At 48.5% G+C, this 16,081-nt stretch overlaps 1 protein-coding gene across 1 annotated transcript in view; it reads left to right on the top strand.

Moving 5' to 3' along the window:
- Positions 1 to 16,081, top strand: part of LOC137535336 (zinc finger protein 665-like) — a 213,664-nt gene that overhangs the window by 1,893 nt on the left and 195,690 nt on the right. Inside the window, exon 2 of the mRNA XM_068257166.1 lies at positions 1,578 to 1,697. Coding sequence (XP_068113267.1) covers positions 1,578 to 1,697 — 120 coding nt within the window. The remainder of the gene's footprint in view (positions 1 to 1,577; positions 1,698 to 16,081) is intronic.

The raw sequence follows: 16,081 nt of genomic DNA, 5'->3' as shown, positions 1-16,081 counted from the left end.
ACCACCTATGCACATGCTGTAGAAGCCAGCAGGCAGTCATTCGCTGGCTTCCAATCCAATTCTGCATCAGTTGACACTGCTGCCCAACTAGACGGCAGTTTGTCACCCGGGTATGCTTCACTGTCTGGTGCACAAAGACGTTCCTTCAGGCGCCTCATGACTGAATGGCTCCTGCTGGGAGTTCTCCAGGCATGATTGGGGGCGGAATCAATACCTAGATACCTAGATTCAATGTAATGTTTTTCAAAATCATTTTATGTATGTTCTGAACCCAGCAGCAGCCTGAAGTATATTGACTCGGCCCTTGACTGAAAAGTTTGGGAACCCCTGGTCTAGTCACTTAACAGTCCCTCAGAGGTGCTCTTCATCTAATCCCTACCATAGTCATATGTCTATGTATGTATCATATAGTGTATGTCTAGGGCCAGTATAGGGGGAAGCCAATTAACTTATCTGTATGTTTTTGGTATGGGGAGGAAACTGGAGTGGGGAGAACATACAAACTCCTTGCAGATGTTGCCCAGGCTGGGTTTAGAACCGGGGACCCATCACTGCAAGGGAAGAGTGCTTACCACTACGCCACTGTCCTGCCCACAGTAATGCCATTACATCCCCAGTATAGCCATATCCCCCCTGTGCCCCCCCAGCATTGCCATTATACTCCAATATGTATTGTTCCCCCACCCCCCATCCATTTCTTTCCCAGTATAGCCATGTCCACCCCCAGTACTTCTTTCTTCCCCCACCTCCATAATACGAGGCAGGATTTACATTGCTTTATAGCTAGCTGTCACAGTGTGCTCCAGTCCTCTGCTCCCATTATCCTCCCTGCCTCTTCTCTCCTCATATCCTCATCCATCTACCACTACCAGCAATGCTGTAAGGGCTGGAACCCACAGGAGCGCTTTTGGCAGCGTTTTGGCAGCACTGCGATACGCTAGCAGTTTGCCAAAACGCTGGGCTAATGTTAATGGATGGGGAAACTTCCACAGGAGCGTTTGCGTTTCTCAGAAACGCAAACGCAGGACGTGCAGCATTTTGGGAGCGTTAGCGCTTCAATGTAAAGTATTGAACCGCTAGCGGAAACGCTCAGCAAAACCTAAACTGAGCGGTTTTGCTAGCGTTTTGCGGTTCAGCACACTGTAACAAAATTAAAAATAATTCACAGGACCAATCAGGATAAAAACGCGAAACGCAAAACGCTACACAACCGCTGAGGAAAAAAATACACTGTTGCAAAACACGACCGAAAACTCGCATGAATCCGCTCAGACAAAACGCTAGCGGTTGCGTTTTGCGTTTGCGGATTTGGTTCCAGGCCTAACAGTGGGAGGTGGATGTGAGGAGAGAAGGCCAGCTGGAGAGGAGGCAGAGGGAGGATAGGACTGCAGCACGCTGTGAGTATAGTGCACAGGTGGCTTTAAACCAACTTATTATGCTTTCCTGTAATACTCTGCTTGGCCCTACCACCCACAAGTGTCAGCAATGGGGGGGGGGGGGGGGGGATCCTGTATTGGTAGTTTTACCACTGACAACTATACAGCCTAGATTATCCTTTCCTTATGATCTATCAAAAGGCAGCAGCATCCTGTATGGATCACATGACCACATCACTGAGGATGGATGAGGGCCAGAGTCACATGACTGAGCGGATATTCAACCTCACCCTGGAGATCATCTATCTGCTGACTGGAGAGGTGAGGAGGATCCTGGGTATCTCTTATCTCTATTAAAACACACAGCCTGTTCCAGGCCAAGGCAGGGAAGACATTAGCCCCGAGGCTGCACTCATGACCTCTCCCTTCGAGAGACACCCTTGCCTGTCTAATACAGAGTCGAGAGTAGAGCTTGTAGTGTTGCTCCTCATCCCACTGGGAGCTCCGCGATGTCACAGGCTTGCAGCAGATTCTCTCTCTCTTCCTTTTTTGGCGTCTCTCATTAGTTTCATCACTAGAGGGAGACAAGGAGATGCTGTGAGCCTGACACAGCTGAGTTCCCGGTGCAGTGATGTAAGTAGACAGCACTAGAGGCTCTGCTCACAACTCTGCATGCGGGGAGGGGCTGCTCAGTTCAAGGAGTGGCGTAATACTGGGGCTAATCTGGCTACCTAAACTGAGGAGGGGGTGTTCAGTGTACTGGGGCTGATCTGGCTGTTTAAACTAGGGATGGGGCTACCATATACTGGGCACAGTTTAGGGGACACTGAAAATCTGGTGCACTCTATGGAGACACTGGTAAGCTGGAAGACACCATGGGAATGCTGGGACACACTATAAGGAGGCTGGGAATCTTGGATGCACTATGGGGCCACTGGGAAGCTGGGACACTATGAGAGACACTGGGAAGCTGGGGCACACTATGAGGGGCACTGGGAAGCTGGGGCACACTATGAGGGGCACAGGGAAGCTGGGACACTCTATGAGGGGTACTGGGATACAGTATGAGGGGCACTGGGAAGCTGGGACACACTATGAGGGGCACTGGGAAGCTAAGACACACTATGAGGACACTGGGAAGCTGGGACACACTATGAGGGGCGCTGGGAAGCTGGGGCACACTATGAGGGGCACTGGGAAGCTGGGGCACACTATGAGGGGCACTGGGAAGCTGGGGCACACTATGAGGGGCACTGGGAAGCTGGGGCACACTATGAGGGGCACTGGGAAGCTGGGGAACACTATGAGGGGCACAGGGAAGCTGGGACACACTATGAGGGGCACTGGGAAGCTGGGACACACTATGAGGGGCACTGGGATACAGTATGAGGGGCACTGGGAAGCTGGTGCACACTATGAGGGGCACTGGGATACACTATGAGGGGCACTGGGAAGCTGGGACACACACATTGTGCTATCCTGTTTTGCATGGTAAGTATTTAGCTTTGCATATGTTTTGCATCTGTCTGATTGCTGAGTGTGTATTTGAGCTATATAAGCGGTACATATGAGGTGATGAGTCATTCAGATGCTGCTCATGTTGGTGAGCGCTTGCTTTGTTTTTTGCTGTCTGTATTGAATGTAAGTTACACATTGTAGCGTAGCTGCTCCCAGGGTAAAGACATTTGCTTTTAATTTAGTTTAGATAGTGTAGGACACCTGCTCTGGAGATTTACCTCAACGTTGGTGCAGGTGTCCAGTATATTGTAATTTTGCATGCAAAACTATAATGGAAGCTAAACTTTCTCCATAGACTTGCATTATTTGGATGCGGGCGCACATTTCAGTCCAGGGGGGTGGTGTGCGCCATAGCGATTAACCATTCATTTGTACAGTATTGGGTCAGGAATGCGCAGCCTTCTACCTTTCTTTGTTTCCATAATTCTGTAACTACCAGGCTAGCAGCGCCCATTGTGCTTTCCTGTTTTGCATGGTAAGTATTTAGTTATGCATATGTTTTGCATCTGTCTGATTGCTGAGTGTGTGTTTGAGCTATATAAGCGGTGCATATGAGGTGATAAGTCATTCAGATGCAGCCCATGTTGGTGAGCGCTTGCTTTGTTTTTTGCTTCCACACTATGAGGGGGACTGGAAAGCTGGGGCACACTATGAGGGGCACTGGGAAGCTGGGACACACTATGAGGGACACTGGGAAGCTGGGACACACTATGAGGGACACTGGGAAGCTGGGATACACTATGAGGGGCACTGGGAAGCTGGGAACACCTTATGAGGGGCACTGGGAAGCTGGGAACACCTTATGAGGGGCACTGGGAAGCTGGGAACACACTATGAGGGACACTGGGAAGCTGGGATACACTATGAGGGACACTGGGAAGCTGGGATACACTATGAGGGGCACTGGGAAGCTGGGAACACACTATGAAGGGCACTTGGAACCTGGGAACACACTATGAGGGGCACTTGGAACCTGGGGCATACTATGAGGGGCACTGGGAAACTAAGGCACATTATGGAGACACTGGGAAACTGGGTCACTCTATGAGGGATACTGAGAAGCTAAGGCACACTATGAGGGGCACTGGGAAGCTGTGGTGTACTTTGAGGGGCACTGGAAGGTGGGACATACTGTGAGGTGCATAGTGAAACTGGGTTGCACTATGGGAACACTGGGAAGCTGGGGCACTGGGTAGCTAGGACACACTATGAGGACACTGGGAAGCTGGGACACACTATGAGGATATTAGGAAGCTGGAACACACTATGAGGGGCACTGGGAAGCTGGGACACACTATGAGGATACTAGGAAGCTGGGGTACACTATGAGGTGCACTGGGAAACTAAGGCACACTATGAGGGGCACTGGGAAGCTGGGGCACACTATGAGGGGCACTGGGAAGCTGGGACACACTATGAGGGGCACTGGGATACACTATGAGGGGCACTGGGAAGCTGGGACACACTATTAGTGGCACTGGGATACACTATGAGGGGCACTGGGAAGCTGGGGCACATTATGAGGGGCACTGGGATACACTATGGGGGGCACTGGGAAGCTGGGACACACTATGAGGGGCACTGGGAAGCTGTGGTATACTTTGAGGAGCACTGGAAGGTGGGACATACTGTGAGGGCACAGTGAAACTGGGTTGCACTATGGGAACACTGGGAAGCTGGGGCACACTAGGAGGGGCACTCACTGGGTAGCTAGGACACACTATGAGGACACTGGGAAGCTGGGACACACTATGAGGATATTAGGAAGCTGGGACACACTATGAGGGGCACTGGGAAGCTGTGGTATACTTTGAGGGGCACTGGAAGGTGGGACATACTGTGAGGGCACAGTGAAACTGGGTTGCACTATGGGAACACTGGGAAGCTGGGGCACATTATGAGGACACTGGGAAGCTGGGGCACACTAGGAGGGGCACTGGGTAGCTAGGACACACTATGAGGACACTGGGAAGCTGGGACACACTATGAGGATACTAGGAAGCTGGGGTACACTATGAGGGGCACTGGGAAACTAAGGCACACTATGAGGGGCACTGGGAAGCTGGGGCACACTATGAGGGGCACTGGGAATCTGGGACACACTATGAGTGGCACTGGGATACACTATGAGGGGCACTGGGAAGCTGGGGCACACTATGAGGGGCACTGGGAAACTAAGGCACATTATGGGGACACTGGGAAGCTGGGTCACTCTATGAGGGATACTGAGAAGCTAAGGCACACTATAAGGGGTATTGGGAAGCTAAGGCACACTATGAGGAACACTGAGACGCTGGGACACACTATGAAGGGCACTGGGAAGCTGTGGTGTACTTTGAGGGGCACTGGAAGGTGGGACATACTGTGAGGGCACAGTGAAACTGGGTTGCACTATGGGAACACTGGGAAGCTGGGGCACATTATGAGGACACAGGGAAGCTGGGGAACACTAGGAGGGCCCTGGGAAGCTAGGACACACTATGAGGACACTGGGAAGCTGGGACACACTATGAGGATATTAGGAAGCTGGGACACACTATGAGGGGCACTGGGAAGCTGGGGCACACTATGAGGATACTAGGAAGCTGGGGTACACTATGAGGGGCACTGGGAAACTAAGGCACACTATGAGGGGCACTGGGAAGCTGGGGCACACTATGAGGGGCACTGGGAAGCTGGGGCACACTATGAGGGACACTGGGAAGCTGGGGCACACTATGAGGGACACTGGGAAGCTGGGGACACTATGAGGGGCACTGGGAAGCTGGGACACACTATGAGGGGCACTGGGAAGCTGGGGCACACTATGAGGGGCACTGGGAAGCTGGGGCACACTAGGAGGACACTGGTAAGCTGGGGCACACTATGAGGGACACTGGAAGCTGGGACACACTATGAGGGACACTGGGATGCTGGGGCACACTATGAGGACACTGGGAGGCTGGGGCACACTATGAGGGGCACTGGAAGGTGGGACATACTGTGAGGGCACGGTGAAGCTGGGTTGCACTAGAATACTGGGAAGCTAAGACCCACTATGGGGATGCTGGGACACAGTTTAGGGGACACTGGAAAGCTCAGGCACACTATGGGGACGCTGGGACACAGTTAAGGGGACACTGGGAAGCTCAGGCACACTATGGGGGACACTAGAAAGCTGGGACACACTATTAGGAGGCTGGGGCACAGTATGGGGACACTAGAATGCTGCTAGGGTGCATTTAAGTCCTGGAAAGTGGAGGTTGGTGATATTTATCTCCAATGTGTAATTGTTTTCTGATACACAGAAAAAGCCCCCCTTGCTGCTGTTTCCATCAGCTGATCTGATTATATAACTTGGGTAGGGGGCTGCCTAACACTGGGTGCACATCTGGCTAGTTAAACTGAAGAGAGGCCCTACCATATGCTGGGGGGGTTCATCTGGCTAACTTGAGGAGGGGGATACCTGTTACTGGGGGGCTGACCAGACTATCTAACTTGGGGAGGGGGGGATGCCTAATACTGGATCTGATCTGGTAATTGTGAAAAGAAATAAACTACACGATGAGACCTCTTCAATTGGTGCCAAAAACAGTAGAAATCTTTATTTACTCAGCTGAGGACTTTTTCATGTGCCAGCATACAGAAACCGCAACTAACACAGTTTTGCTTAGCCAGAAAAAGTGATTACTCCTCTGTGTGTTCCATCTTTTATACCCCAGTTAATATGTTAGCATATTCCTCCCTCCAGGCAGTCTGTTCTTGTATGAATCCAATCAGCCTCAAATTAAGGTGACTTAGACCTCCTTTATGGGCAGGATCACCTGTGTCCTTCAAAAGACTTCCTGTAAAGTTAACTTCCACTTTAGTGAAATGACGTCAGAAGTCAGAAGAGTTTCGTTTCTTTCAAAGTGATTCCCAAGGATAACTTGCCCCCAGAATCTGGTTCAAACTGCATTTCCAAAGGATTCTTTCTCTGTGTCCTCTAGAACAGAAAAGGAGGAGGGGAGGTCGTCCTGAAATAGAAACACTTCAAAACAGTAACTGTATTCTACATGCCCATTAATTTTGGTTACATTGTGTAATTCCTAAAACAATACTATAATCATATTCTTAAAGGAATGCTATCGCTTCACATATTTTTTTCAATTGACACAGGAATTGTTTGGGAAGTGCTTCTAAGTACTGGTGTATACATTTTAGTAGCAACTTCTTTGTTTACTGTTAGCAAAATACATTCGAAATTTACTGACTCCAAAACTGACGGCTGACTGAGCCATGAGGAGAGGGGAAATTCCCCTCACACTTGATCAGTTAACTCTATGTGTAGCTCTGTGTGTGACAGAGAGAGATCCCAACAGCTGCAGCTCCTGTGTCCTGTGTTTCTGACTGAAGTGTCTGAAGAGAGCAGAGGAAATGTAACTAATTCTCACAGCATTTCATATTGTTTTTGCTTTCAGAGTTTGATATGTTTGATATTTGCTTTCTGTAGTCTGATATGCAATGGATGGATGTGCATTGACATCCCTTCTGCAATTGATTTGTCCCAATATAGCTAAATCCTACCCTCAATAAATTACAGCTTTTGCCTCTGATATTTAACATGAAAAGTAGGAAAATGTTTACACAGCTGCTTAGACATTATTTGCACACTGTCATTTTAGAACACTTGGGTATCGATAGTATTCCTTTAAAGAGACTCCGTAACAAAAATTGCATCCTGTTTTTTATCATCCTACAAGTTCCAAAAGCTATTCTAATGTGTTCTGGCTTACTGCAGCACTTTCTGCTATCACAGTCTCTGTAATAAATCAATGTATCTTTCCCTTGTCAGACTTGTCAGCCTGTGTCTGGAAGGCTGCCAAGTTCTTCAGTGTTGTGGTTCTGCTATGAATTCCCCCTTCCAGGCCCCTCTATGCACACTGCCTGTGTATTATTTAGAATAGAGCAGCTTCTCTCTTATCTTTTACAAGCTGGATAAATCGTCCTCTGAGCTGGCTGGGCTTTCACATACTGAAGAATTACAGACAAGGGCAAAGCTGTTTGCAGGGAAAAAAAAGAGCTGCCTGAAACTTCAGTGCATGAGAACTTCAGGGAGAAAGAAACATACAAATGATCTCTTGAGATTCAAAAGGAAGGCTGTATACAGCCTGCTTGTGTATGGTTGTATTTTCTATGTGTGGACATACAGTACATCAACCTACTTCCTGTTTTGGTGGCCATTTTGTTTGTTTATAAACAAACTTTTTAAAACTGTTTTTAACCACTTTTAATGCGGCGAGGAGCGGCGAAATTGTGACAGAGGGTAATAGGAGATGTCCCCTAACGCACTGGTATGTTTACTTTTGTGCGATTTTAACAATACAGATTCTCTTTAAGGTGTCACTCTAGCACACTAGTCTGATTACATTAATGTGGTCCTTATAGCCATATGGAAATATAAAGGATATACATATGATTAATTATAAATCTTCATAAATTCTTTCCACATAATCCAAATACAAAAATGCTTTATTGACAGGACCAAATACACTTAGCATGGCCAAAGGAAAACAATAGCATTAGCATGGGAGGAATTGATTGTGGTATTAAGGGAAGGGTATAGGGCAGGCATGGGAAACTTGGCCCTCCAGCTATTATGGAACTACAAGACCCACAATGCATTTGCAGCTGGAGGGCCAAATTTGCCCCTGCCTGGTATAGGGGGTTGGGGTATACAGTCCATAAGGGTGTGGAGAACATCAGGGACAGTATAGGGGGCTAGAATATATAGCCTATAGGGGTAATGAGGTAATAGGAGGCAATATAAGGAGTATAATGTTCCTCACAGTGGGTGGCAGGTAGCGACATATTGGGCCACTATTTGAACAGTTGTTTCCTCTTCCCAAATTGGATGTAGAGGTTCCCATCCTCATCTGAGGAGGTGAAATCCGGTATGTGGGTGGAGAGTCTCTGGAAGTGGGCAGTCCTCACAGGTGCATATTTGCTGCAGGGTAGCAGGAAGTGGTCCTCATCCTCCAGGCCCCCCTGGTCACACTGCCTGCACAGCCTCTCCTCCAGGGCTTCCATGTCTGCCTGTGCTGCCCTGTCTCTACCTCCAGGCTGTGGGCGCTCAGACGGTACAAGATCAGGATCTGTCTGTCTTTGGGGTGGTGTAGCCTCTCTCATTTTGTACTCCCTCTGCGGTGATTGGTAGACAGGGAGTTTCTGGGAGTTCTTTGTCACTCCTCCATTCCTCCAGATATCGCACCTTGTAGCTTTCTATAGTCCCTTTTATTTGGACTTTTGTCAGACTGTATTGGTGGTTTTGGCTGGGCTGATGCTTTTCTTCAGAGCGCACGGTATGGTCTTGGCCCCCTGGCTCAGCGAGGCAAGGGTAAGTGCCAGGGCTGCTGCTCTGCATGTGCTCCCAGATGAGAGCGCCCTCTGCTGCATAGTCAGCCACAGTGGGAATCTGCCTAGCTCTGCCCGGCAGGCTGAGTTCAAAGTGCAAGGATGGACTTGGAGAAGATACTTTGAGAACTCTAGATGGAAGACTTCTGTTAGGCTGGAGTCCCATTTTGATTGGTCAGGGTAGGTGACCGGGCCCCATACCTTACTGCCATAGAGCCATAGAGCGTCTGCTACGATTTTCTAGGTCATCGACTTTGCTTTTAAGTGCTCCTATTTTCTCACTGTTGCTCTGAAGTATTTCCTCAAAACCCCCCGCCCAATCTCCAAGTTTTTTTGTGTCTGACTCTACCTCTTCAACCCTTGCAGTAAGGTCTTGTATTGCATCTTTTATAGGCTTAATCTCTGCAATTATTTCCTTCATATACAGTGGCTTGCAAAAGTATTTGGCCCCCTTGAAGTTTTCCACATTTTGTCACATTACTGCCACAAACATGAATCCATTTTATTGGAATTCCACGTGAAAGATCAATACAAAGTGGTGTACACGTGAGAAGTGGAACGAAAATCTTACATGATTCCAAAGATTTTTTACAAATCAATAACTGCAAAGTGGGGTGTGCGTAATTATTCAGCCCCCTGAGTCAATATTTTGTAAAACCACCTTTTGCTGCAATGACAGCTGCCAGTCTTTTAGGGTATGTCTCTACCAGCTTTGCACATCTAGAGACTGAAATCCTTGCCCATTCTTCTTTGCAAAACAGCTCCAGCTCAGTCAGATTAGATGGACAGTGTTTGTGAACAGCAGTTTTCAGATCTTGCCACAGATTTTCGATTGGATTTAGATATGGACTTTGACTGGGCCATTCTAACACATGGATATGTTTTGTTTTAAACCATTCCATTGTTGCCCTGGCTTTATGTTTAGGGTCGTTGTCCTGCTGGAAGGTGAACCTCCGCCCCAGTCTCAAGTCTTTTGCAGACTCCAAGAGGTTTTCTTCCAAGATTGCCCTGTATTTTGCTCCATCCATCTTCCCATCAACTCTGACCAGCTTCCCTGTCCCTGCTGAAGAGAAGCACCCCCAGAGCATGATACTGCCGCCATATTTGACAGTGGGGATGGTGTGTTCAGAGTGATGTGCAGTGTTACCGTTTTCCGCCACACATAGCGTTTTGCATTTTCGCCACAAAGTTCAGTTTTGGTCTCCTCTGACCAGAGCACCTTCTTCCACATGTTTGCTGTGTCCCCCACATGGCTTGTGGCAAACTGCAAACTGGACTTCTTATGATTTTCTGTTAACAATGCCTTTCTTCTTTCCACTCTTCCATAAAGGCCAATTTTGTGCAGTGCACGACTAATAGTTGTCCTATGGACAGATTCCCCCACCTGAGCTGTAGATCTCTGTAGTTTGCCCAGAGTCACCATGGGCCTCTTGACTGCATTTCTGATCAGCTCTCTCCTTGTTCGGAATGTGAGTTTAGGTGGACGGCCTTGTCTTTTTTGGACGGCCTTGATTGGTAGGTTTAGAGTTGTGCCATACTCCTTCCATTTCTGAATGATCATTTGAACAGTGCTCTGTGGGATGTTCAAGGCTTTGGAAATCTTTTTGTAGCCTAAGCCTGCTTTAAATTTCTCAATAACTTTATCCCTGACCTGTGTGGTGTGTTCTTTGGAATTCATGGTGTTGTTGCTCCCAATATTTTCTTAGACAACCTCTGAGGTCGTCACAGTGCAGCTGTATTTATACGGACATTAGATTACACACAGGTGCACTCTATTTAGTCATTAGCACTCATCAGGTCAATGTCTATGGGCAATTGACTGCACCGCGGAAAACGGTAACACTGCACATCACTCTGAACACACCATCCCCACTGTCAAATATGGCGGCAGTATCATGCTCTGGGGGTGCTTCTCTTCAGCAGGGACAGGGAAGCTGGTCAGAGTTGATGGGAAGATGGATGGAGCAAAATACAGGGCAATCTTGGAAGAAAACCTCTTGGAGTCTGCAAAAGACTTGAGACTGGGGCGGAGGTTCACCTTCCAGCAGGACAACGACCCTAAACCTAAAGCCAGGGCAACAATGGAATGGTTTAAAACAAAACATATCCATGTGTTAGAATGGCCCAGTCAAAGTCCATATCTAAATCCAATCGAAAATCTGTGGCAAGATCTGAAAACTGCTGTTCACAAACACTGTCCATCTAATCTGACTGAGCTGGAGCTGTTTTGCAAAGAAGAATGGGCAAGGATTTCAGTCTCTAGATGTGCAAAGCTGGTAGAGACATACCCTAAAAGACTGGCAGCTGTCATTGCAGCAAAAGGTGGTTTTACAAAATATTGACTCAGGGGGCTGAATAATTACGCACACCCCACTTTGCAGTTATTGATTTGTAAAAAATGTTTGGAATCATGTATGATTTTCGTTCCACTTCTCACGTGTACACCACTTTGTATTGATCTTTCATGTGGAATTCCAATAAAATTGATTCATGTTTGTGGCAGTAATGTGACAAAATGTGGAAAACTTCAAGGGGGACGAATACTTTTGCAAGCCACTGTAGTCTTTTAAGGAGGTCTGTATATTTAAGACAAAGTCTGAAAGCATTTTAGACCTCATTTCTTCCATTGAGGTACGCAAACTGATTAGATCACTTTAACTGCCTGTTCTGTATCTTCCAGTTACAGCAGAGAACCCCAGTTCTGTTAAAGGTTTGCTTCCAAGTGTGTTTCTATGCAGGAAAAGGCATGCATTTTTTCACAGCAGCTGATGTAATTGATAGAAAAAAAACTGACAAAATGTGCAGAGTCATCATGCAGAATGTCAGTTTTTTTTTCTGCGCGCGAACAACATATTAAGTGTGAACTAGCCCATTGATTAACATGAGTTCTCAGTTTTTCTGTGCAGAAAACAGTCAAGTGTGTTCCCTGCCTTAACCTCTCCCTACCTAAACAGCGGACGCCGCTCCGCATCACTGCACTCTGCCGAACGGATTGCCCAAGTTACCCAGCTCACCTGGCCAGCATTACAGATCCACCCAGCCGAACACAGCAAAGATGCCTCTCAGCACCTCCAACACCTCTCCATGGGCGCCCCTGAATCACCTGGGGGCTGCCTGGCACAAACACAGTGTCCGCAGCGTCTGCCATTCTTCAGAGCACCCCCAGACACACCCCACAGCACTCCCCGCTAGGCCTGAACGGTTTTAGCGAAATATTGAATTTCATGATTTCTGTAATTCGATTCACGATTTTCAATACACAATGATGGATCAGCACACTCATGGTGAGTATGAGATCCCCCAGTATAGGTAGCCACATATAGGTGCCCCCAGTATAGTTTAGCCAGCTATAGGTGCCACAGGACAGGTTAGCCAGTGTATAGGTGCCACAGGATAGGTTAGCCAGTGTATAGGTGCCACAGGATAGGTTAGCCAGTGTATAGGTGCCACAGGACATGCTAGCCAGTGTATAGGTGCCACAGGATAGGTTAGCCAGTGTATAGGTGCAACAGGACATGCTAGCCAGTGTATAGGTGCCACAGGATAGGTTAGCCAATTTATAGGTGCCACAGGACAGGTTATCCATTGTATAGGTTCCACAGTACATGTTAGCCAGTGTATAGGTGCCGTGGCTTCCAGATCCCCCTCGCCGCTGCTGTTACCTGCTCCGCTCCCTTCCCCCTCCTCCACTCGCGGCCCCTCCTCAAGTAACTTCCCATTACATTCCACCTCACTGCATCATATTGCTGTGCGGTGAGCTGCAGGGAAGAGGCAACAACTGTTTGCCTAGTAACGGTGGCCACCAGGAAGTGATGTCACACTTCCTGGTACAGACCCCGAACACTCGTTGCCTCTTCCCTGCGGCTCACTACGCAGCAGTTCAATGCGGTGAGCCCGAATGTAATTGGAACTTACTGGAGAGGGAGGATGCAAGCAGAGGAGGGGGAAGGGAGCAGAGCAGACCATGTACCTGCGGCAGCGGCGAAAACCGATGCTTTGACGATCCCAAGATCGTCATTCCCCTGATCACTATTTTCGGTTTTAAACTGAAAATCGTTGAGCCCTACTCCCCGCAGCGTGCTTCACACCAGACCACCGCCAGTATAGCAGACTGGAGCAAAGCGAATGAGCAAAACAGATGGTTTCAAGGGGAACCGCTGTCCCAGCACAAAACAGTAATCAGCAGCAGATAGGATCGGGTATAGGCGTGTAGGAGAGGGGAGACAAGGGGAAGGGGGGGCACGATGGGTGACAAAACACAAGGATCAGAGACAGGCACAAACAATACAAACCGCTCGCCACCACTGCTATGATACTACTCGCTGCAGCCGCTACAGACAGGAACAACAGCAGCTTTCGGAAAAGTCTGAGCGGCAGAGAGAGAGCGAGGCGGGGCGGGGATTAGCGATGTAGATATGTGAAGGCACAGCGCAGAGTTCGGGTCAGGCCGACTAGTCTCAGTCTCAATGAGTCTCAGCTTGTCCTGATCATCCAGCACTTCCGTGTTCTGCACTACCACTGTGCTGAGTAGGCTGTGCAGGTCGAGCAGGCTGTGTGGTCGTATGTGGGCTGAGCGGTGGATCGGAAGGACCTTCCCTTTGCTTCTCCCAAGCTCTGGAGCTACACAGTACTCACACAGTACAGCAGATTAGACACGTCTCCATCCTACTCCTATTGTGTGATTTGAGCACATTTCCCCCAGTGTGCTCCTGATACAGATTCCTCTGTAGTTAGCCGGATCATATCGGTCCCCATTCTTGTGGATGGGTGTTATGAGGCCCTCGCTCCAGGCCTGGGGAAAGGAGCCCGAACTCAGGATGAGGCTGAATAGTCTTGTGAGTGCCTCATGTATGTCTGGGGGGCTGTATTTCATCATCTCTGGCAGGATGCCATCAGTACCGCTGGCCTTCTTACATTTTATCAGCTTATTTCCTGCACTGTGATTGGTGTATACAGAGGGTTCTGGAAGTCCTTGATTGTCTCCTCCATGTCCTTCAGTTTTGCGGCTGTTTGTTTCTGTTCCAGGGATTGAGCATTTTCTGGGATGTCTTTGTAGAGGTCCCTGAAGTAGTGGAGCCAGATGTGGCCATTTTGGATGTGAAGAGGGCTTTTCTTGGGCTTTTTGCCGATATGGTTCCAGGTCTCCCAGATTGAGTTGTCCTGGAAGGAGTCCTCCAGCTCTTGGAGTTTGTGGGAGATGTGGCTCTCTTTTTTCCATTTCAGAGTGTCTTTGTGTTTCCTCCTTAGATGGTCATGGGCTTCCGTTAGGTCTCGGTTGTTGGGGTCTCTGTACTTTTTGTTACAGGCCTTAGAGAATTGCGTAGAGCGTTACATTCGCTGTCAAAACAATTTTGGGACTGTTTATTGGTGGGTCTCTCTTGATGTTGGTCTGCTTGAGGCCAGCTAGTGCTGCCATAGCATATAAGATGTTACTGAAATCCTTCACTGCATGGCTGACACCTTGTTGGTTTGGTCCATATGGGTTGGTATGAAAGATTGCCAGCAGTTCTTGGATTTTGGCTGTGTTGGTCATGTTGTTGTATTCAGTGGCAGACTGTATGGGCCATTTGAAGGCTGGTGGCAGCTTGTAGAGACCGGTCTAGCCAGGTTGCTGTGTGGTTGGCTTATCACTGGATTTCAGGTATAGCAGTATTTGGTTGTGGTCTGACAGGTGTGTTTCAGAGGTGACTAAAAAGGCATTGATGTTTATGGGATGTGTGTCTGTAAAGGCATAGTCCACCACACTGCTGCCCACAAGGGAGTTCATAGTAAATCTTCCAAGAGAGTCACCCCTGGTCCACCCATTCATTATGTATAGGCCAAGGCTCCGGCACAGGTTCAGAAGGGTTTTCCCACTTTAGTTTACTGTCTTGTCATAGCTGTTTCTTGCTGTCTGCATTGGTTTCTGGTAATGGCTTTCTCCTTCAAGTGTGTATGTGTTTCCCTCAGAGGTCAGGTAGTCCTTCTCTGTGCCTGTTCTAGCATTGAGGTCTCCATAGATGAGCACCCTGTCCTGAGACTGGAAGTGGCTGGCTAGCTAAACTAAGGAGGGGAGGGGGGCTACCTAATACTTGGTGCTGATCTGGTTATCTAACAAGGAGGCTGCTTAATACTGGGGGCTTATCAGGCTTTCTAAACTGGGCAGGGAGCTACCTAATACTGGGAGTCTGATCTGGCTATCTATACTGGGGATGGGGAGGGGGCAACCCAATACTGGGAGTCTGATCTGGCTATCTATATTGGGGATGGGGGACTACCGAATACTGCAGACATATTTGGATAGCTAAACTTGGGTGGGGGCTGCCTAACAGTGGGGGCTCTTATAGCTATCTAACTTGGGGGGGGGGGGGGGGGGTGCAGCCTAACACTGAAGGCACATCTGGCTAGTTTAACTGGGGAGGGGTTACCATATACTGGGGGCTTTCTTACTTTGGAGGGGCCTGCCTAAAACTGGGGGACATTTGGCTAGCTAATCAGATGAGGGGACTGCTATATACTGGGGAAGTAATCTGGCTATCTACAGTAGTAGGGGTGTCTCAGCACCCTAGAGGAAAAGACACAGGAGACAAAAACGAGAGCCCAATAGTGCAATATGTTTTCATATACGAGATACCAACAGGTAAGGTAATTGTACTACTCGCAAAGGTGGGTTTCAGAGGGGCAACCAACTGCAGGAAGCAGGTGGAGAGGACACACCTGACTCCACTCAGGGTGCTCCAGCCGGACCTGGGTGTGGTCGCTCTCCTTGGTAAAAGTGACAGATTATCACTATGGTTTAAACCATGTGTGCTCTGTCTACACCCCTCCAACAGGGT

The sequence above is a fragment of the Hyperolius riggenbachi genome, chromosome 10 (assembly GCF_040937935.1).
Source record: "Hyperolius riggenbachi isolate aHypRig1 chromosome 10, aHypRig1.pri, whole genome shotgun sequence".
Taxonomy (NCBI): Eukaryota; Metazoa; Chordata; class Amphibia; order Anura; family Hyperoliidae; genus Hyperolius; species Hyperolius riggenbachi.
This window is presented reverse-complemented; position numbering and strand designations above follow the sequence as displayed.